This window comes from Adelges cooleyi, unplaced genomic scaffold, assembly GCF_023614345.1.
Source record: "Adelges cooleyi isolate 19-005CV unplaced genomic scaffold, UGA_ACOO_1.1 ACOO_flye_CR_arks_rails_tigmint_CR_PRNA_41, whole genome shotgun sequence".
Taxonomy (NCBI): Eukaryota; Metazoa; Arthropoda; class Insecta; order Hemiptera; family Adelgidae; genus Adelges; species Adelges cooleyi.
The window spans coordinates 2,666,578-2,686,318 of NW_026096090.1; the positions used below are offsets into that span (position 1 = coordinate 2,666,578).

Below are 19,741 nucleotides of genomic sequence, written 5' to 3' on the forward strand. Positions count from 1 at the left end.
TCTAGACACAACAGTAAAACGTCGATTATTTTTAAAACAACATGTTCAACACCATCAACAACTATCTATTATAAAGTTTATTTATTGGTAACTAATGGTTTCGTCCATGTATATTATCTAGTTCAATTTTGAAAATTACTTAAAACCATTTCTATACTCTAAATAATGGATCACAGAGATCAAGTACCGCAAATCCTAATAAAAAAAAAAAAACGAGTTACCTTCATAATCAAAATATTCATTGAATGATCTTTTTAGAGGTATCCTACTCTACTTATGGTTCCATAAATGCATGTGCAGCAGCCAGCAAGTGGTATATTATCGTAGGTAGTCCATTTATGATAGTTTTATTATTTATTTTTGTTTTATCTCTCCTGTAAAATTTACTTTTTGTGACTTGCGTATTTTGTCATCTGTGGTACAGAATACAATAATAATAATAATAATTTAAATCTGTCTGCTTGCTAGTAGTCAGAACTCGGAACTATCTGAGTGGACACAACATATTATTACGCATGACATTTCACATGAAATTTGTAACATACTTTTATTAGGTACTTAGGTTCGCTTATGACATTTTATAAATATTTCACATAATAATAAAATAAAACAATATAAGAAATAAATACATTTTTTAAAATTATGACGCGTTTTATAGTTAAGCTTATTATAATACAAAAAAATAATTAATGGAAGACAAAGTGATTATTGCTGTTAAGGCGAATACATGACCATAGGATGAGCATATGTTACTTATATTCCTCTATATTTATACAATATTCAACAAAACAACATAAGTATAAATAATTTTACTTAACCTGATAATTAGTTTTTACTAATATTTATACAAGACAAATGTATTATGAAAAAATTCAATTTTAGCACATATCTATTAAACTTTGAAATACATTGCTTATTAAGTATAATGGCAAATGGAGGTAATTTCAACACAAATTAATATGACAATTGAATAAGAGAACCACAAACATTGTTTACACTCTTTGCACTATTGCCCGGCAATTTTATTTGATTAGGGAAATTAAATCAATGAAATAATTGCACGAATCCTGTTTTTTTTATTGTGTAAGCAAGTGGTCATCTTAAATATGATTTAAAAAAATAATTAGTTTAAATATGACAAATGATAACATAAAAAAAATATACATATATATTAACTGTCTTATGAAATAGTTATGCACTACCAGCCTTTTTTCTTCTATATAAATCCAAATTTAACGATTTTATCAACTTGAATATATGGCACAAAGAATTGAAACATTTTTCTAATGAGCAAAATGACGTGTGCGCATATTTTCAAAATTGAAAAAAAAAACAAAAATATTAATAATAAAACAAAACTTAATCATACTTAATGAGAATCGGTTTTTAAATGAAGATGATAAAAATGAAGATCAAATTGAAATGGCTACCACGGCCGCCACGGTTCTTCTAAGATGGACTTTTCTTCATCTCTTCTGGTCACCAAGGCCAATGGCAAGTCCGACTGACTGTACGCATCCGAGCTATCACAACTGCCCATAGAGTAACACGAAGAAGGTCTGTCGGGGTTAGGCGAATCAGTACCCGACGATTCAGACCGTGTGGACGGAGGAGTGGGTGACATGACAAGTGACATTGGGTGTGGTGGCGGAGGCGCCGTCGTTTGTTCGGCAGACCTAGACGGCAGCACTAATGCGATGTCGCCGTTGGGCAATCTGGTGGGCACAAGTTGAACGCCGCAAGTCGAACCGGTTGTACCCAACAGTATGGCGTTTTGGTTGGAGTCTAGGTGTAGTTGGAGGTTGGCCGTTTCCGAAGGGGGCCGAGGTGATTTTTCACTAACGCCACCACCGTTTTCTTTAGTAAAATACGTGCTCAAGTGTTGGATAAGCCGTTTCCGGACGTTAGGCTCAAGTCCGGGAAATCGGCTCACTTCGTTCGTACACTCGGAAAAGCCGGCCTTAAACTTGTTGGCCACTGTAGAATCGGTAGCCGCTGATAGTGCCACGCCTTGCTTTTGCATCGTCTCTAGGTGTTTTACGGTCATTTCTAATATATCAGCCTTTTCTAATTTGGAATGTCTGGCTGGCTGCACAAGTTTAAAATAAAAAAATGCTCATTAATAATTGACCGTATGTAAATAGTTGGGACGATTTTTTAGTTTTGAATACTCACGTCTTTTTTAGTAGCGTCCAAAATAAGTGATTTTAATTCGTTAAGGCAATTGTTGATTCTGGCTCTCCGTTTCTTTTCCATTATCGGCTTGTTACTCTATAAAAAAAAAAAATCCATTAGTAGGTATTCCAAGTCAAAAATCGACTTGCTTGTAGCCTGGCCGTAAACAAAAATATAATAATATAGTTGGGAAAGGCATTAGATTACACGGTAAAACGTATTATTGGATTTGGAGCCACCCGCAGGTTTGGAATAAAAAAAAAACCCGATACAAACTATTTATTACTTCCTGCCTACGCCAAGGAACACGGCCTGGAAATACTATTGACCGTTTTAATGGAATTGGTCGTACACGGTAGTGATTTAACGATCAAGAATTTAAAACGCCATTTATGAAGACAATTCTTCAACTATAAATGATATTTTGCTAAGGAAGATCACTTCTATTTTTATTATCCCTCTCAAACTTAAAAACCATAGAACGCGTGTATGTGTTTAGAGGTTATCAAAAGTTTTATAATAAATATTAATTAACTTATCAAATGAAAATATCAAATTTCAAAAGTTTTTCTTTAAAATACGTAAACTTGATTTTTAATAGGGTGAAAATGGAAGTGAATCACTAGTAAATAATTAAAATTCGCCGTTTTAATTCAAGTATGCAATTACACTGTGCGCACGTATACTGAGTTGCCTACTTCGAGCACCTAAAGCTATATTTTACAATTCTGAAATACATAACTTCTCGAGTTCATTCGTACAACGGAGACTATTAAAAACTTATGAGTAAAGAGAACTATTTTCTTAAGACTAATATTGTAAACGAACTAAATCAAATTCTTTGTTAAGGGGATTGAAAGCGAACGGGTGTTAAGGAGTTTTATATAGGCAATAGTTAAGAAAAAATGGGTTTTAATAAATTTCAACCTTGATAATTTATTAACAGATTAATTTGTAAGTAAGTGTTATTTTTATCTTATACACTTTTTTCAATGAGTTAATGTCATTTTGGTGGTATTTTAGTCTAAAAACCTGACAAAATTACGCCTACTTAAAATAGTCCGATTTAATTTCTGTAAAGTGATCGAGTTTTTTGACTACTTAAACTAGGTTTTGTAGGAAACCTATTTTCATTACATAATTTCGGTTTCTTGTATTTAAATTTGAACATTTTTCAATACAAAAAAACAAATGTTTTTACATAAAAAAGCAAAAAATAAAAAATCCGTTTCCCTAATAACCTGGAAAATTAGCCAAAGAACTCGTATATCTTTACAGAATTGAAATCCGACCATCATAGGTAGTCGACATTTTGTCAGGCTTTTTGGTCTAAAAAGTAAAAAAAAACGGACAGCTTTCAATCCCTATAACAGTCTGTCGTGTGCGCTTATGATGGTAATATTGCTGCGGAAATACGTTTATGTTATAGAGTATTATTTTTGTGGTTACTGGTTAAGGGTTTATTTAAATATTTCATTATTTTATTTCATTACTATATATTATAACCACAAGTGTTGCTAAGGTCTTTTTACATCGAGATTTCAAGTTCGATACATCAGTAAATACTATTAAAGTAAGCGTTATAATTAACCATATTAATAATATGTCTAGACATGGAAAATACATTTACCGTTTAGTAAATAACTTTAGTTTTAATGATTTAAAAACAATATTTTTGAAAATAATATCCCGAGTAAAGAATCTGTTAATTTGATGCGAATTTCAATTAAATTTTCTCATACTAATCAACTATATAATATTATGACTGATGACAAGTGTATACATGTATTTGTAGTTAATTAGGGAATAAAATAAAAAATTACCATTTTAAAAAAATAATCATGTTAATGATATAAAAAAAAAATCGGTATATCATAACATGCAATTGAATTATGTGGCCACGATTAGGATAATTTCATGTGTTCTGTTTAATTCTAGTTGGTTATAATATTTTTTTTTAGTATTTTGCAAAATCAATAACAATTCAAAAACGACGTACTCTTCTATAAAATAAAAAATTTTGATTTGATAATTTAATTTTTACAATTTGTTGTACAGCTTACGTTAAAAAAAACAATCGTTTAATTATTGCTTATTTCGTGGTCTCTTATTTATAAATTGACAGGTAATTTATCAGCCATGATAAATCCGTGGAATTTTAATCGACCGTTAGTTGTATTATTTGTCTTATTTTGCATTGGTGATAACATTTATTTTTATTGTGTACAATACAAAATATTTTATTTTAGATTTTTGTCGTAATCAAATATACCGGTTAACTCGCTAAATTGACTTATATTTTATTGACAAGATAGGTTATACAGTAGTTTTTAAGGGAGCTGCAAGAAAATGGTGTCTATTTTTCTAACAGAAACCGGAAAATTCAAAAAATTCAAAACAATAACGTCTAAAATTGTCGTGTGACCGTTTGTAAGACTTACCCGTCGGTTGTTTTCGTTGGTCTTTTTCTGAGAGCATATCGTGTCCGCGGACAAAGGCGAGCCTTCCGTTGCCGCCACTCCGGAAGTCATGATTAGGCGCGTGGTGAGCGTGCGGCTCCCGTACTGAAAACGAACGAAATAATGATGAGACGCGGGCGCGCGCGCGCTTCTGCTGACTCGCACGGGGCGGACACACGCACAGGTGTTGCCGAGCGCCGGTGGTGGGGACCTGTTGCTCGTGACCGTCGCGCGACCAGTCTTCCCACCACAACAGCTATCATCGTCATCTCGGTTGCGGCGGCGGCGGTGGTGGTGGTGGTGACTGGTGGCGTCGGACGCCGAAAATACCACGTCGGTGGCGGCGGCGGCCGGCGGCGTCCACTTGTTCCGGACCGTCTTCCCCGCGTCGCCGTTGTCGTCATAATAATAGATAATATTATTATTATTGTCGCTGTTGACTGTTGTACGCTGTGACAAAAACGGTAAGCCAAACGTAAATATTTGACGGTCCGCTGCGATTGTTTTCGGGTCAGAATACAGTATCTGCCCGTCGCCGTTGTTGTTGATGTTGTTTGCTTAGGATTTCCGCCGGTCGAAGTACGCGTGATGGTCAAAATTCACATGCGCGCACGGCAATTAGGATTTATTATTATTTACACTCGGAGTACAAATTCCATACTGTAACTGCACCCATGTCCGATGTCAGTCCCTTTCGGTGTTGTTTATATTTTTCGACCAACAGTCACGTTTACTCATTCGTGCGATTTGTAAGTGCTTGCCGTACAACCCAAACAAGATTTTGCGGCCCATTTAGCTTTACAGCGTAAAATCGCTTAATATGTATTTGTCCTTATAATGTGTACTCTGTAGTCTGTGGACATCTGCAGTAGATGTCTGTAGTAGAACTTGTTTTTGTATACTTATTTGTTAGCAGTTCCATCTTTACCCTAAGGGCCCCGGCCTGATAGGGCCCTGGATAATATAATTTACATACCTATTTAAGTTTTTTTTTCTTAAAGGGCCCCTAAAACTTTGTGTGCCCAAGAGCCCCTGCATAGCCTAAGACGGCTCTGCTTGTTAGTAGTTACAACATCGAATTCATTGTCACTACTTACTAACACTGCGGGTCATGCACAATCAGCATTGTTGATTGATTTTTGTTTCGGTAAATACGTTTTACAGTATACCTACTCTCGAACGTGTAGTTTTTAAATGTGAAATGGCAGTTTAAATTCTTAATATTATGCTAAAAATGTTGTTTAACTGGCATTCGGTCCAAAAAAAAAACAGCAAATACTTTTTACACCTGAAATTTTACTATTATAATTTAATAAACAATAGTTCATGGGATTCTAAATTTTAACAATAAACGCGAATAAAACCAAAATTCTTTGATGAAAGGGCAAACGGCGATTTACAAACACGAATCAGCTTCTTATTTTTTTCACCACAAAAATTCAAATAAGTCCTTGTTTTAAATTGTTATGTAATTTCAACTCACTAATATAACAGTATTTTTGATGGTATAAAAACTAGTGGATGAGAAATTTTCTTTCTGTATCATTTTGCTATACTAATTGAGGGCTATGGTATAGGCGTAACTACGACGTGAGACAAAACTATTTAAAAAAACATATCATTGTAAAAACAATAACTTCTCAGCTCTACAGCAAAGCTAATTGTTTAAATTTAAACCAATAAATGAAAATTATTTATATGAAATTATTATGGTTCTCTGTGCAACCAGCACCGGTCAGCGTTTGCTGGTTATACGACTGTCGATTATAAATCATGATAACATGATTTTACGAGTAACAGTCAGTTTTGTTCAAAACAGAAAGATGATATGCTCAAACCTTAGCCAACTTTTTTATGGTTATACTATATCTATGAATAAATTAATGCAAATACAGTAAAAAATTCCAGTTTAACAAAAATTAGTTTATTTGTTGATATTTCCTCAAAGCATCGATGTATGATAAAACGCGCACAGTCTGATAGAACTGATAAATAAAATAAAATAAATATTGAATTTGAATGAATTTATATAGCATACAAAAGAGGTCATTTTGTTTTTCTGAAAGTTTAGTTATGGACTAAGATCCCTTTGTCTTGATTATTGATTCCTATAATTATTGTAGTATACTAGGTTAATCTAATTTATTAAATACATAAACCAATAGAATATTTTGATTTTCTGATACCCGGTCGCACGAGGGGGGTGTGACAAGGGAAGCACATCAATAGATGAGTTGGATATTAGGGACTCTAAACTATTTATCTTATGAAGAATTTTAAGCATAGTTCACTCCTCGACTTTTTTTCGTCTATGTATTTTTGACATGATAGGGACAATCAAAATTGTAGCAACGTCCACTATCGATCACCGAAAATTTGTAGCACCTAATTACTACCAGCTTGTTCCATTCCTATACGTTATGTATAACTATGTGAAATGACACCATTGCCTAACCTAACCGTTTATGTTTCAAATCTGTCACATATTAAAACCAGTAGGTCTACGTGGTCCGGAGCCGGGACTAATTATTTCTAAAATACTGCGTTTAGCGCCACTGTGTCGCCGTTTCTGTGTACGCTTGGGTCTTGGATTGCCTATGACACAGGCGACGACGAACACGACCCACGCATACGGGACGAAGACGTTTTTGCGCGGCATCTGTGCAAAGCCGCCGCCGCCGTGGCCGCCACGGTCGCGTGTTGGGATCTACCGCTGCGGCGGTCGTGCGCGTTCAGAAACCGATTCGTTAACGAGCCCGATGGTTCCCAACGTGGTGACGACGCCGTCGACCGTCCCGCGTAGGCCCCGCAGTGGAACAAATCGGTTTTGGCCATCACCGACGCCAGCCGATGGTTCGATCGTGGGCGTCTCGAGCTGGAACAAAGACAAGGACTACCCGGCTACCTAGACGCGCACGGCATCCCTTGTGTCGTGACCGGCCAGCGCAGTTATACTTCTTAGGTCTTCTTGTGTGTGTATGTACACACACATGAACTGACAACAGTATAATATAATAATAATACCGGGACAGAACGTATAATAACGAATATTGGCCGACACGAACGCGCGAACGGCGAATCCATTATGCGATTGTCCGGGCTTTAAAACGCACCCCCTCGAAATAAATAATATAATGTACAATAAAATACGGGGGCTCGATGAAATTATATTATTATTGTCGTACCATTATGACTGCCGCACTGTGTATAAAATATTTTGCGGATAACCTCCGCCCGGACAATGGGGTTTGGTTACATCTCCGGTTACTCTGCGTGCGTACCGCGGTAAACCATTATGCGCGTCCGTCCGACTGTAAAACCGTCCGTACCGATGTGCGTCCAAACGTGTTAATTCCATATTTCACCATAAACACACATACACACACACACACATTACACGCCAGCTGTGCGGGGGAAGTGTCTTGTGTTATGTGTGTTGTATGTATAGGCATGTGTTTATATTATATCGGCCACCCTTAATGTGATAAAGTGTCTTAGTGTAGTCGGCAGCAGTGTGCACAGGATGCACTTCCAAGAATTCTTCTGGCCGGGCTAAATAACCGTGGCAGCAATATCAGTTGGCCGTAAGATTTTTGGACGCCTTCGGTGTGAACTCATTTCGAAAACCTTTTACAGCAGTTGGGTCATTTGATGAGTTCTTTGTGTATACTGTTTAGTTATTAGTTTCGTTTTCTAGGATGAAAAATAATATTGTCTTCTAAAAACCAGCACGTCGCGTCGCCTCGTTTATATATTCATATTATTATCTGCGCTATTCGTTCCATAATATAGACAACACATATTTCTTTGACCCTCAACATTACGTATGCTGTGTATCAATACCTACAAAACCACATTTCTCAAGTGTCGAACGTCTCGAGATGACCTAATATATTTGGCCGATGGTTTAGGACCGTATATTTCGATTATTATCTCAAAGCGTCGAGTACGCTATAACGATCTCGTTGTGGTTTTTGAAATCAAACTTCTTGTTAAAACTTGACAATTAGTGGACGCAACCTAAACCGCGACCTACAACGGGTTTACTCAATGCTATTTTTTCAGTAAAATAGTAGTATTATTATAGTCAGTAGTCAAACGAGAGCGGAAAACAAAGGATGTTAAAAGATAAAATAATTACCCACATAAAACTCTTGAGCTAAGTTTCTAAAGAGTAAAGACTAAATTCTACAACGTATAGTTCATTTATTTTGATAGCTCGTGTCTCGCGTACCGTTACGATTATAACTTTAGCGGTAGTACAAAATGGTTTATTGGTGGTTCTATCATAATGGGCAATATGGAATGACCTATTTCAGATAGGAAAACATTAAACAAATACACATTTTGTATGTACCAGTACACATTATATTCATAATATCAAATATGTTGTAATAATACGCTGGATGCTCAATAATATTCAATATTACTTTTGCTTTCAAATCAATTATTTAATAATCATACATATCTTGGTACAAAATCGAACGCCTAGAAGCACTATTTCAGTTTACGCCAATAGCTTATTACCAAATCGAAGAATTTAATTGAACAATTGAGGATTGTCGGCAAAGGGATAACACACAGAAAAAAATGGAAAAACCAATGCTAACCTTGCCCTTAAAGATGCCCTGTATAATAGTCATAAAAAATAGGCTAAGCTTTTAAGTTCCATATTATCGTTTTTTCATTATCTGTGATAACCTTTGGACATATCCGTTGTTTATCTACTCGTGTTGTATTGTTTGTGTACCAAAGGAAGAATTTTTTTTAAATAATTGTTTGCTGCACCTCATTACCATTTTACAGAACATATTAATTTTACACTTTGATTATCTCAGAACCAGAACGATTTTCAGTTCTACATGAACGATTCGCTTTACCTGTAGTATTATATTGTATAGTTTTAAACAGCATTGATGCTTCTCAAAATCAAGTCGACGATTTTTTTTTTATAGGTATACACGCTAATGCGTTAATGATCACACGGAAAAGGTAGACTTCTGATAATGACTACGATAATCACTATCATATACGAAGAACAACGAGTGAACAGCATTTACAGTGTGACATAATATATAATCACCGTCCAATTTTTCCGGTTTTTTTTTTTATTATAATCTGTACATGATATTTTTTTTTATGTTTTTTTAACCATGTTTTGTTATTGAGGTGCTGAATGTATAGGTACACATCGTATTAAATAATCCGGCCGTGATTATATTGCTGCAGCCAGGTGTAAAGAAGACCCATTAACTTGTTGCACCTTGCTCATTTTGCCGAGGTGACGCCTACTTACTATGTACACGTTTAGGATAATAGAATTTCGGACTTACTGGCCCTGGGCCAAATTTTACGTTACAGGTTAAGTGTGTTATTTTTTAATCTAAAATATACACAACGAATATCAGATAAAAAAAAATTGTTTATTCTTCGGGCTAAAACAAATGTAAACACTTTTAGTTTTAGTTAAATCAATTTTGCCTAACGGCCAGCGTGCTCTGTTCGATAATCGACCGTTAATGTAATTAAACTCAAATTTGGCTCTACTTCTATTTTTAGCTTTGAAAAGGAGATAAGAGAAAGTTATTCTTATTATTTTGTGATTTGAGTTAAATTAACGTTATCTATAGGAAAATAAAGTTTCAGCGGAAATTTCCAATTTCAGATGAAGAGTAGTGTACCGAATACAATCGGTACAAACATACATGTAGGACCTATTGTATTATCAATTTAAAACTACATATTTTATCGTTTTATAAACTAAATCTGAAACAGTTATCAGAATCCATTTAAATATGCTTTGTAATCATCGGGGTGTAGAACATCAAACAATAAAAGAGTACTAACAAATGTCAAGGATTTTTGAAGTCGATTGTCGAATACTGTGTAATGTTTAACGATTTTTATTATTTATTGATTATACGATAGTTTGAATTTTCTTAAAACCAATGTATATAATATACCCAATGTAATATAATACGTAGCTTAATTATAATTTCTTTTCTTTTGTGACGCGCGGTTTTTACTATGTTTTGAATTGCCTAATATATAATGATATTATAAGAATGGTTAGTAAGAATAATTTAATAAACATTATATTTTTATAATTCTGCATAAAACATTTTCCTTGTTGAAATAAATAATAACTTTTCTTTTTTAAGAATAGAGTTCAGAATCGTTAAATGTAGTTTATAATCTAAAATATTGATGAATAATATCAAAATATTACATTTTGTTCGCAATCAAAATTAATTGATGTGAATGAATAAACTAAAATCCTAAATTAATATCTTTTATCTTGAATGAAAAAGGAATCTTTTTAGATTTTGTACGTTATTATTTATTTTGTACTTATTATGATTCAACATGATTAATCATTTTTTTGATATTTTTCACATCATTATTAAACCCGAATCCTATGAACATCTTACTAGATTTTCAAATCAAGTTGTTGTATTATATTTGATCTAGATTGGTAAAAGATCACGTTTTCGACGCTTCCAGATCTACCAGACCGAAACCGATAGGCATCGCTGAAGTGAACCTGTATACAAAGAGTTGTGCTATTTTCGAGTCAGATTATAATTTTTCAAAATGCCACTTCAAAAATGTTCACCTGCCGTGGGATCTTTTGAGTTATTAACTTCGTTTTAGGGTTACATGCATAGCATCCAGCAGCGATTCTAATTACACTAGCGGTGGGGTTAGTGTTTTGTTTAAAGAGATCGGCTGCTGAAATGACAGGTCGTTTCTTATAAATATATACATACACTACACTTCACGGTATACCTTTTCGCATCAGGTAAAAATACACCTTTTCTCCCATGGGCAACAGTAATCCGCGGTCCGCCTCTTACAAATAACGGGGTGTTTATATCCAATAACCACTGTAGCATAAAGCGAATATTTACCGTGTTGTTTGGGAGGTTTATTATCTTGTAGGTGATGGACGGATCATGGTGTATGGATCACAAATCATTTCAAACAATTTTTTTTTCATACAATTTAATATATCATTGTCTTGTTCAGTAACGTTATCCTTGTAGCATAATCATTATTACAAGATTGACGTACAGTTGTATTTTCTGATGCGATTTTGTTTGCTTATCTATTAATTAAACATCACAATAGTCGAGAATTAGTTAATACTTAATTTGGTTACAATTTCTTTAGTTTTGATTTACCAAACAGTAAAAACAGATTAATAATAAACAATACATTTATAATTGTTGTAGATCCGTGATGTTGTATGAGCTACTAACTGCAGAAAGGGGACATGATCAATTTTTGACTAAATTGAGTTATTGTAGGTTTACTGTTCATCTACTTTAAATATATATTGTCTTGTATAAAAACATAACTAATTCATCAAACAGGAATGGTAATATCCAGCCGCTGAAGTTAATAGTTATAGTGTTTTGTGTAGACAAGTTCAGAACATATCCCATTTGCACTATAGTAATTTTTAGAAAACTATCGAGAAGATTTTTTTTTTAAATGGTCATTTATTCATTTTTACAACTATAGCTCCATTCCCACTCTTGCCTAGGCATTTGTTGTGTCTCCTGTAAAATTAGATTTTATGGACGTGGCCCTTTTCTGTAATTGGTGATTCATTTAATCCTAAAAAGAAAATCTTATACATTTCACTTACACAAAAAAAAAAAATTAATATGTATCCGTACTCTATATTTACCTAAATAACATACCTACTTGAAAAATGTGTATGGTTTCAAATAATTGTTGAATCGTTATGTATCATGTCAATATACATAAAACTTTATTTTTAAAGCTAATCATGCTGAAAAAATTAATTTTTGTACTAATTATATTGTTTAGTACCTGACGAATCGTTTTTTTCCTGTTTTGGTAATAATGTTACGGTTTAGTTTAATGAAGTCATCTAAAAATAATCAGTGATTTGTGCAAATGAATTGTAAATTAAAATATTTTGATAAACGCAATGATTTTTGTTTTTGCGTCAATCACAGTATGCATGTTTAAGACTTTAAGTAAGTTTTAAGTAAACTGTTGGCTTACTGTACACGACATCAGATATGATTTCAACGTACGCCTTCTATTACAATTAGTTTGCAATTCAATTACAATTACAGCTTTGTTCTTTTGGGTAATCAATTTTATTTTTCTAGTAAACAATTATTGATTAATTATTGTTATTGATTCGGTAGACGTCTATTCTTTGAAACAAACTAACGTTTATGTTTAATACGATAACCCTTTGTTACTATAAAGATAATTTCCCTTTCAGTAGGATAAAGGGGTTACCCAAAGGTCATAGAATTTATAATTGTGTTTATTATTATTTACTTCGAGTCTGGCGTATTAAATTCATGCGTGTCGCCAATCTAAATCAAAGTCTGAAATATATTATCTATTGTCTAACAAGTTATCGTCCAGTAGGTATATTGAATGTGGATAATAATTTGTAGGTATTCAATAATTATCGCGTCTCGTAAGTCGTGCGTCACAATCCAATTAAGTATCAACATAGATAAGGAAAACGCGGAACGCCAGCGTTTTTTTATTCCATAAATTAGTTGTAGATTTTTAAAATATGAAAATGAAAATATACAAATTACGTTATTAATAATAAGAATGATGTAAGTCAAAATTGTAAATTCAAAATGAAAAGAACGTCGGCAAATTAAATTTATTGAGTTATCAATAAGTTATTTATTTAGCATTAATATTTAACATAACGAAAATTAAACGATTCTGCTTGATGAAATAAAATAAAATCGATAGGTAGCTTAGTTTTTCTTAAGTTATACGTTTACAAAAAACCAATGATTTAAGTATCGATACTATATATTGAATTCGCAAATATTGTTAAAACAATTATGATTGAATAAAATACTGAAAATATTTTTAGAGCGAAAATGACAACGGACCATAACTAACGGCTAACGCAACTCCATCGGGTTGTATTGAAGCATTATGAAAATAAAATCAATTTAGTCGGTTTGAGTTCTTGTTTTAAGGTCTGGTTTATGGTGTCAAAAGGTCGTAGTGAAATGTGGTTAACAGGTGCCGCGCTATTGGGGTGTCGGAATGAATACGGATCGACCCTACCCAGCAATAGGGTAAAACTCCATACAATTTCAAAACATGGTTTTGTTAGCAGTCATATTGAGCGTTTTGTTTATAATGAAAATTCTAATTTTAACTTTATTGGTTTATATTCACTCACAAGATTAATAACTCACAGAACTATTTCTTTTCTTTTCGATACCATAACGACGTTGAATTATTTACACAAGGCCGTGGCGTTCATTAACCACTTTCTTACTTATATACCTACCCTTCAATAAAAGCATACAAAATCATAATAAATTATATTTTTCTTCCTTTATAACATTCGGGTTATTCGGGTATGTCTTCTGTTTTATTATATTATATTCAAAACAAACACAATCACACGTAACAATGCGGTCCAATTAGTAACGTATATACGTGTGCATCCAAACAGACTAATAAGCTACCTGTGGACGTGCGCAGAAAGGGTTTGGTCTACCACACCAATGTGTAATCAATTTGGAACCACCCATTGAATGGTAATTGGTATCGACGCAATATGATTAGAGTGGCAATTTAACTATATCGTTATCTTGGCGTTGAGGCAACTCGGCAATATAATCAGGTGTTAAGGGCGAGTCCCGGTCCGCCCCGTTGGGGTTGCATCAAGTTGTTGTCGATTATTACGAATAATAACGACTATGGCAGAAATAATCTCTAAGGGGTGTGGATAACGAGGGTCGTGTAGTGTTATGTGTAATAGGGATGGATAATATCACACACCTTGACTGTTACACGTTATTTAATATAATATTACCCTTATAATGTACACTACACGGAGCGATAAACGTTATCAGTGTGATATCGCTGATCTTCGGCTGGAGGAGGGGAGTGGGAAAACTAGTCTGGTAAACGTAAAAAAAAAAATGGAACAAAAGGTACCTTTGGCGTCCTTTAGCTACATTATCGCGGAGGCAGTATATATATTGGATTATTAAATGCGGCTACTCTGCCAATGGAATTCGGGTGTACCAGATCTTGGTTCCAGATAGTATTGTCATTTCAGGCATCTCGGCTTGGGCCAGTGCGGCAGAGAAGACGGCGAAGAAGAACAAGAATAAGAAGAAGGATGAAAAAAACATGAAAATAAATGTGCGTGCATACGCCGCCGCCGCCGCCAGGACGAGGTTGCACCTGCCACCTGCCACTGTGGCGGCGTGCCTATACGGTTTTCTTCAAAAACTCGTTTTCTTTTGATTTTGTGTGCACAGGAATTATAACGCACGCATATACCAATATCGTTATAAAACGACTACGCGACGGTCAATTTTTCGACTGGAAAAATAATTCGTTTGGCCGTTACATTGTAAGTAGTAACATGTACATTCATACATAGGTAGGAGCCAATGAAGCGTTTTTCGTTATTGAATTAAAACAAAATGGTATATAAAATATGCTCATATGTGAATATTGTATGGTTTTCAAACACCACACTGCTATTATGTTTGTTGATTTAATATTTCAAAATTTTTATTATTATTACCCATTTTGTTGTACCCTTATGAAAATTGTTAATTATTTGTAGTTTATTCCTTTTTTTCCTTTTTTAGACTTAAAACCCCAAAGGAACTGTCAAATCTATGACCATCGGATTCCGATTAGAGAAAGTATATAGGCGTAAAACGTGAAAAAAAAACCGTTTTTAGACTAACATTTTTGTTTTTTCATTGTAGACATTAGAATTAAATTTAAATAATTTTATTAATATAATGAATTCGAGAAACTACCTATTTGAAGTTCACTTTTATTTAGTCTTTAGTAGAATCTTTTAAATTATTATTATTGTATCTTTTTTTACGTGTATTATGTATTTTATTCTGTTGTATTACGTTGTGAGTATTGTCAATAGGAGCTAATCATGGTTCAAATTACTCGCCTTCCATAAGCTATATGCTTAAAGAACACGTTGCAAGTATTTTTTTTTTTTTTTTGAAATCATAATGTATGATGCTGATGATGTGTATCTTGCAATATAAAGTTAAACAAATATCGTTGGACCGTCGTATTATACATTGATTGTTATTGTTGAACAAATTTTGTATAGTAATGATATAATTTGGCCACGCAATGGATGAAATATCACGTTGGCGAATTTTATTTTGCAACTGTCATTAACAAAACGTGGCGTGAAACGAGAACTATTAAAACAAATCGGTGGAAACGTCTTATCTGATAGGATTTTAATGGTCATGGCGCATTACCTTGAAGGCATCGCGCACTACCACCTGCCCGGTGTTTTACCGCCGGACGATCATAAAACTGTTCGGCCAGTGTTTCTTTGATGATCCAAAATTAACGGACCATTGGCCATCAGCGGTGCTGCAACGCAGAGAAACAAACGCACAAAGACACTGTGCCACGGTACGCAACCAGTCAAAGAACGACGGCTTTGGGGCGGAGAACGTAAGGAAGGCCCTTAATACGGGTAATTTCGTGTGCCTAGTGTGAGCAATAATAATATCTACGACGGTGTAATAGACGGTTTGCCGCGGACAACCGTTCAAGGCGAGAGAAACAATATTATACAGGTGTATACAAATACGTAGGTACAATATTACGTGCCGAACATCTTCGTGCGAATAAATCACACGCAATGTATCCATTATTATCGTACAGTCGTCGTTCCTTAATAATAATAATAATAATAATAATAATAGTAATACAATATTAAGAGATGTCCATTCTTTGTGCCGGGGGAGCTATTTATTGCTCACCTCCGAAAAAGAAGGTATCCCATTCCCATTACAACGAGAGTCGACAGTGTTTTCAGCGGTAAATTTTTGTATTTTTTTTGTTATTGAATGTATCAATTAGTTACGTGTGTACTAGTACTTTCACTTCGACAAGTAGAATTCACGCAAGAAAAGTTCGTGATTCGCTTTACAACACTAATAAATCATAACAACCAAAAGTATACTTGCCAATGTCCAAGACGTAATAAATATTAGCTTCGATGCTAAGCTGAGAAGATGTTTTTGCTACGATGTGTTGCTTTTTTTTTGTGTCTAAATCCACAATATCTCCTAAACTGCTGAAACGACTTCTTTTTTCCCGAGTTTTAAGTATATAATATACTTTTAATTTTGTTTAATTAATGTGATATCAAATTATAAATACTTGAATTGTGTTGTAAGTTACTTCTAAGTTCTTATAATAATGCTGCTATTTTTATCAAATTCTGTTGAACACAAATATAACTTAAAATTAAATAATATTCAAAATCGGAAAAATATATTTAAAAATTAGATTAATCCGACTGAATATTTGATTTCAATTATAATTATATTCAATACAACTTTGAATTAAAGTTACGATAACATGCTTTATTTGTAGACATCCATATGTTTTTAACTGACAAAGTGTATTTGTATTTTCATAGAATTAGTAGATACCAACCTATTATTTTTAAATCGATGTTACACCTAAGGCAAGGTTAGGGTACACTAAGAGGTTATTGTTAACTAACTAAAAAAAAAACTAAAAATACTGATTTTTATCGACATGCGACACCGTGTAATTAAACTAAAACAATTATTAATTTAAGTTATATATTTAAATAACGCCTTATCAGATAAAAATCAAAGTGTCGGAAATAATAAGCAATAAATATTAATAATGACCTATGTAATTCTTAAAAAAAATGTGTGAAGGGTAATTTAATCTTGGAGCCTTTAGGACAAAACTCGAACCTACGTAATTACCGTATATTAATAAATGGAAAATGTATTTTATTCCTAGGCTCTAGTGTAACTTAAATGTATTATGTAGCCAAAAATACGTATTTTGTTAATAAAGGTATGATAAAAACGTATATTATTTATGTGTGTACAATAATATAACAGACGTGTATACATTTAGAAAAATAATAACTGATGGTTCATTTACTATTTACTATACAAACAAATTGTTTTAACACTTACAAATAATTTGTAAGTTGTATTTGTGTTTAATTGAATATAGTATAAAATTAGATACTCGGAGTATACTTTTAACTATATAAGAATACTTATAACAATATAAGAAAAGGGAGTGACTTTGAGATTTTTTTTATACTTCAAAGGATATTGTTTTTTTTTTGTTCTTATTATTTCATATCCCACAACATTACTGTCTTTGTATGGGGTTCTCGTAGGCTATATTGCACCCTTTTCGACCCAACAGCCCGCCGCCATCACCACACGTACTCAACTCCGCCCCCGACGATGAGCTGTTTGTTTCTTCCTATTATACATACATACATACATAGACGGTGGATACGATGTGCACCGTATACCTAACAACGACCAAAGAGATTGGATTCTTATACATTAAATGTATGTATAATATTATGTACAGTATATCATTATTGTATGTGTGGAGCCGGTCCGTTTGGTTCGTGATCGCGTGCTTGCGCGTGGAAGACCCAACCCGTTGTGGTAGGAGGGGAATCATAATATGACAGTACACCTGCCGTTTCGACTTTCGGATCTCCTCGACCCAGAGGCTCGCATCTCCCCCGCGGCAACCCTCCGCTTGGACTTGTATCCAGTTTCATTGTCACGCATACATATCTCTATACCTATACACATACACAGCGTTGTTGGTGTGACCGTCGGTTTTTTTTAATGGTTGTGTAAACACAGGAAACGCGTGATTTCACCGTAGCGTTACCACACGCGGCAGTTCCAAAACTGTTCATTAATATTATTTCTGACTACCGCTAATGTAGGTTGGGCGACCGTCGGACGATTGCGACCCCCCAGCCATACGTTTACCGTCGTAGACTAGCCGCGGTCCTTTGATATTATCCGCAAGTTGTTGACCTGAATAAAACGATAAGCATCACGCTCTTGGTGTCCATCATCCATCAATATCGGGGCGATAGCAATAATTTTTGTTTTTGTTTGTAATTGGCCTGTAGTTCCGTTACAAAAGATATCGCGAATTACGGTTTTACTTGGTTGAATAACCCATCTGTTTGTCTCGAACTAATTGTTAATGCGAGAGGAGTTAATAACATCGAAACGATATTGTAAACCGAACGTTAGAAATATTAACACATCTGTTGTTCACCAATAGACTATTTTAGCTTATCCTCTGTTGTTACAATGCGTGTAAAATAATTGATTATATTTTATGTAATAATTATACAGTAGTAACAGTAACGGTTATTATAACCGTTTGATCTAAGTTGTATTCTCAGAATTATGCTTGAACAATAATGTAGCGTGTATGAGTACAGCATGCAAGCAATTATAATCATGTACATTACACGAATGCCGTTGGATTTTATTGAATTTATTGGGTCAAAGGAGCAAGATTATAGGATAAGGCTGTCGTGAATAGTGTATACTTAATAGTTTTATCCATAGAAGGAGACAAACGTTGTCTTCAGGTTATGTAATAGTCCCCAAAGGCCCTACTGCCGGCCTACGACATAACAGTTAAGCGCGGCCCACCGAATTAAGCCTATTAGCTTAGCCGCTTAAACCGCACCTGAATCACATACATATCTAGATTTTTGATAAATTTCGGTTTATTTTTCGCATTACGCTGTTTAGAATGTTGGGTAAAAGTGATTGGCTTGGAGTAAAATAATAATTCGAATGGGATAGGTCAAAAATTGTTTAATGGTTTTGTTTGACTTCAACAATGTTTTTTTTCTTTACACGACTATAAGGGTGTGTGATTATTACTGAACCGACTAAGCTTTTTTATGATAATTCCCGATCTGGACAGTACCTTTTTGTACATTTTACAAGATATTTTACATTCTGGTTAAACTAAAATGTGCAAACGTTTGAGGAATATAATTTTGATTTCACCCTACCTCCCCCGTGAGCACGGTTCATTTTCTGTCAACTTGTTGCATATAAGACAGCTATCTACCGTATCCCGTCTGCAAAAAAGTATTATAGTTTCGTGCGACCCATTAAAAATATATTATATTGTATTATTTTAATTCAATATATAATCTTATGTGTTTCATTCATTGAGCAGAGTATGACGACATAATATTATGTTATAGACAG

General features: G+C 34.0%; 1 protein-coding gene across 1 annotated transcript; it reads right to left on the minus strand.

Annotated features, from left to right (window-relative positions):
- Positions 1-521: 521 nt before the first annotated feature.
- LOC126841797 (protein hairy) lies at positions 522-4,781 on the minus strand. The gene is made up of 3 exons (XM_050578454.1): positions 4,617-4,781; positions 2,176-2,271; positions 522-2,089 (listed from the first exon to the last, which is right to left on the minus strand). The coding sequence occupies exons 1-3, from the start codon at positions 4,704-4,706 to the stop codon at positions 1,427-1,429; spliced, it is 849 nt and encodes a 282-aa protein (XP_050434411.1). The 5' UTR covers positions 4,707-4,781; the 3' UTR covers positions 522-1,426.
- Positions 4,782-19,741: the final 14,960 nt, after the last annotated feature.

Bases quoted from the DNA above. Each gene is read 5' to 3' on its own strand.
- LOC126841797 (XM_050578454.1), bottom strand. From the start codon at position 4,706: ATGACTTCCGGAGTGGCGGCAACGGAAGGCTCGCCTTTGTCCGCGGAC. The intron at 2,272-4,616 runs GTAAGTCTTACA...TTTTTTTTATAG, and splicing joins CCAACGAAAACAACCGACGG to AGTAACAAGCCGATAATGGA. The intron at 2,090-2,175 runs GTGAGTATTCAA...AAACTTGTGCAG, and splicing joins TGGACGCTACTAAAAAAGAC to CCAGCCAGACATTCCAAATT.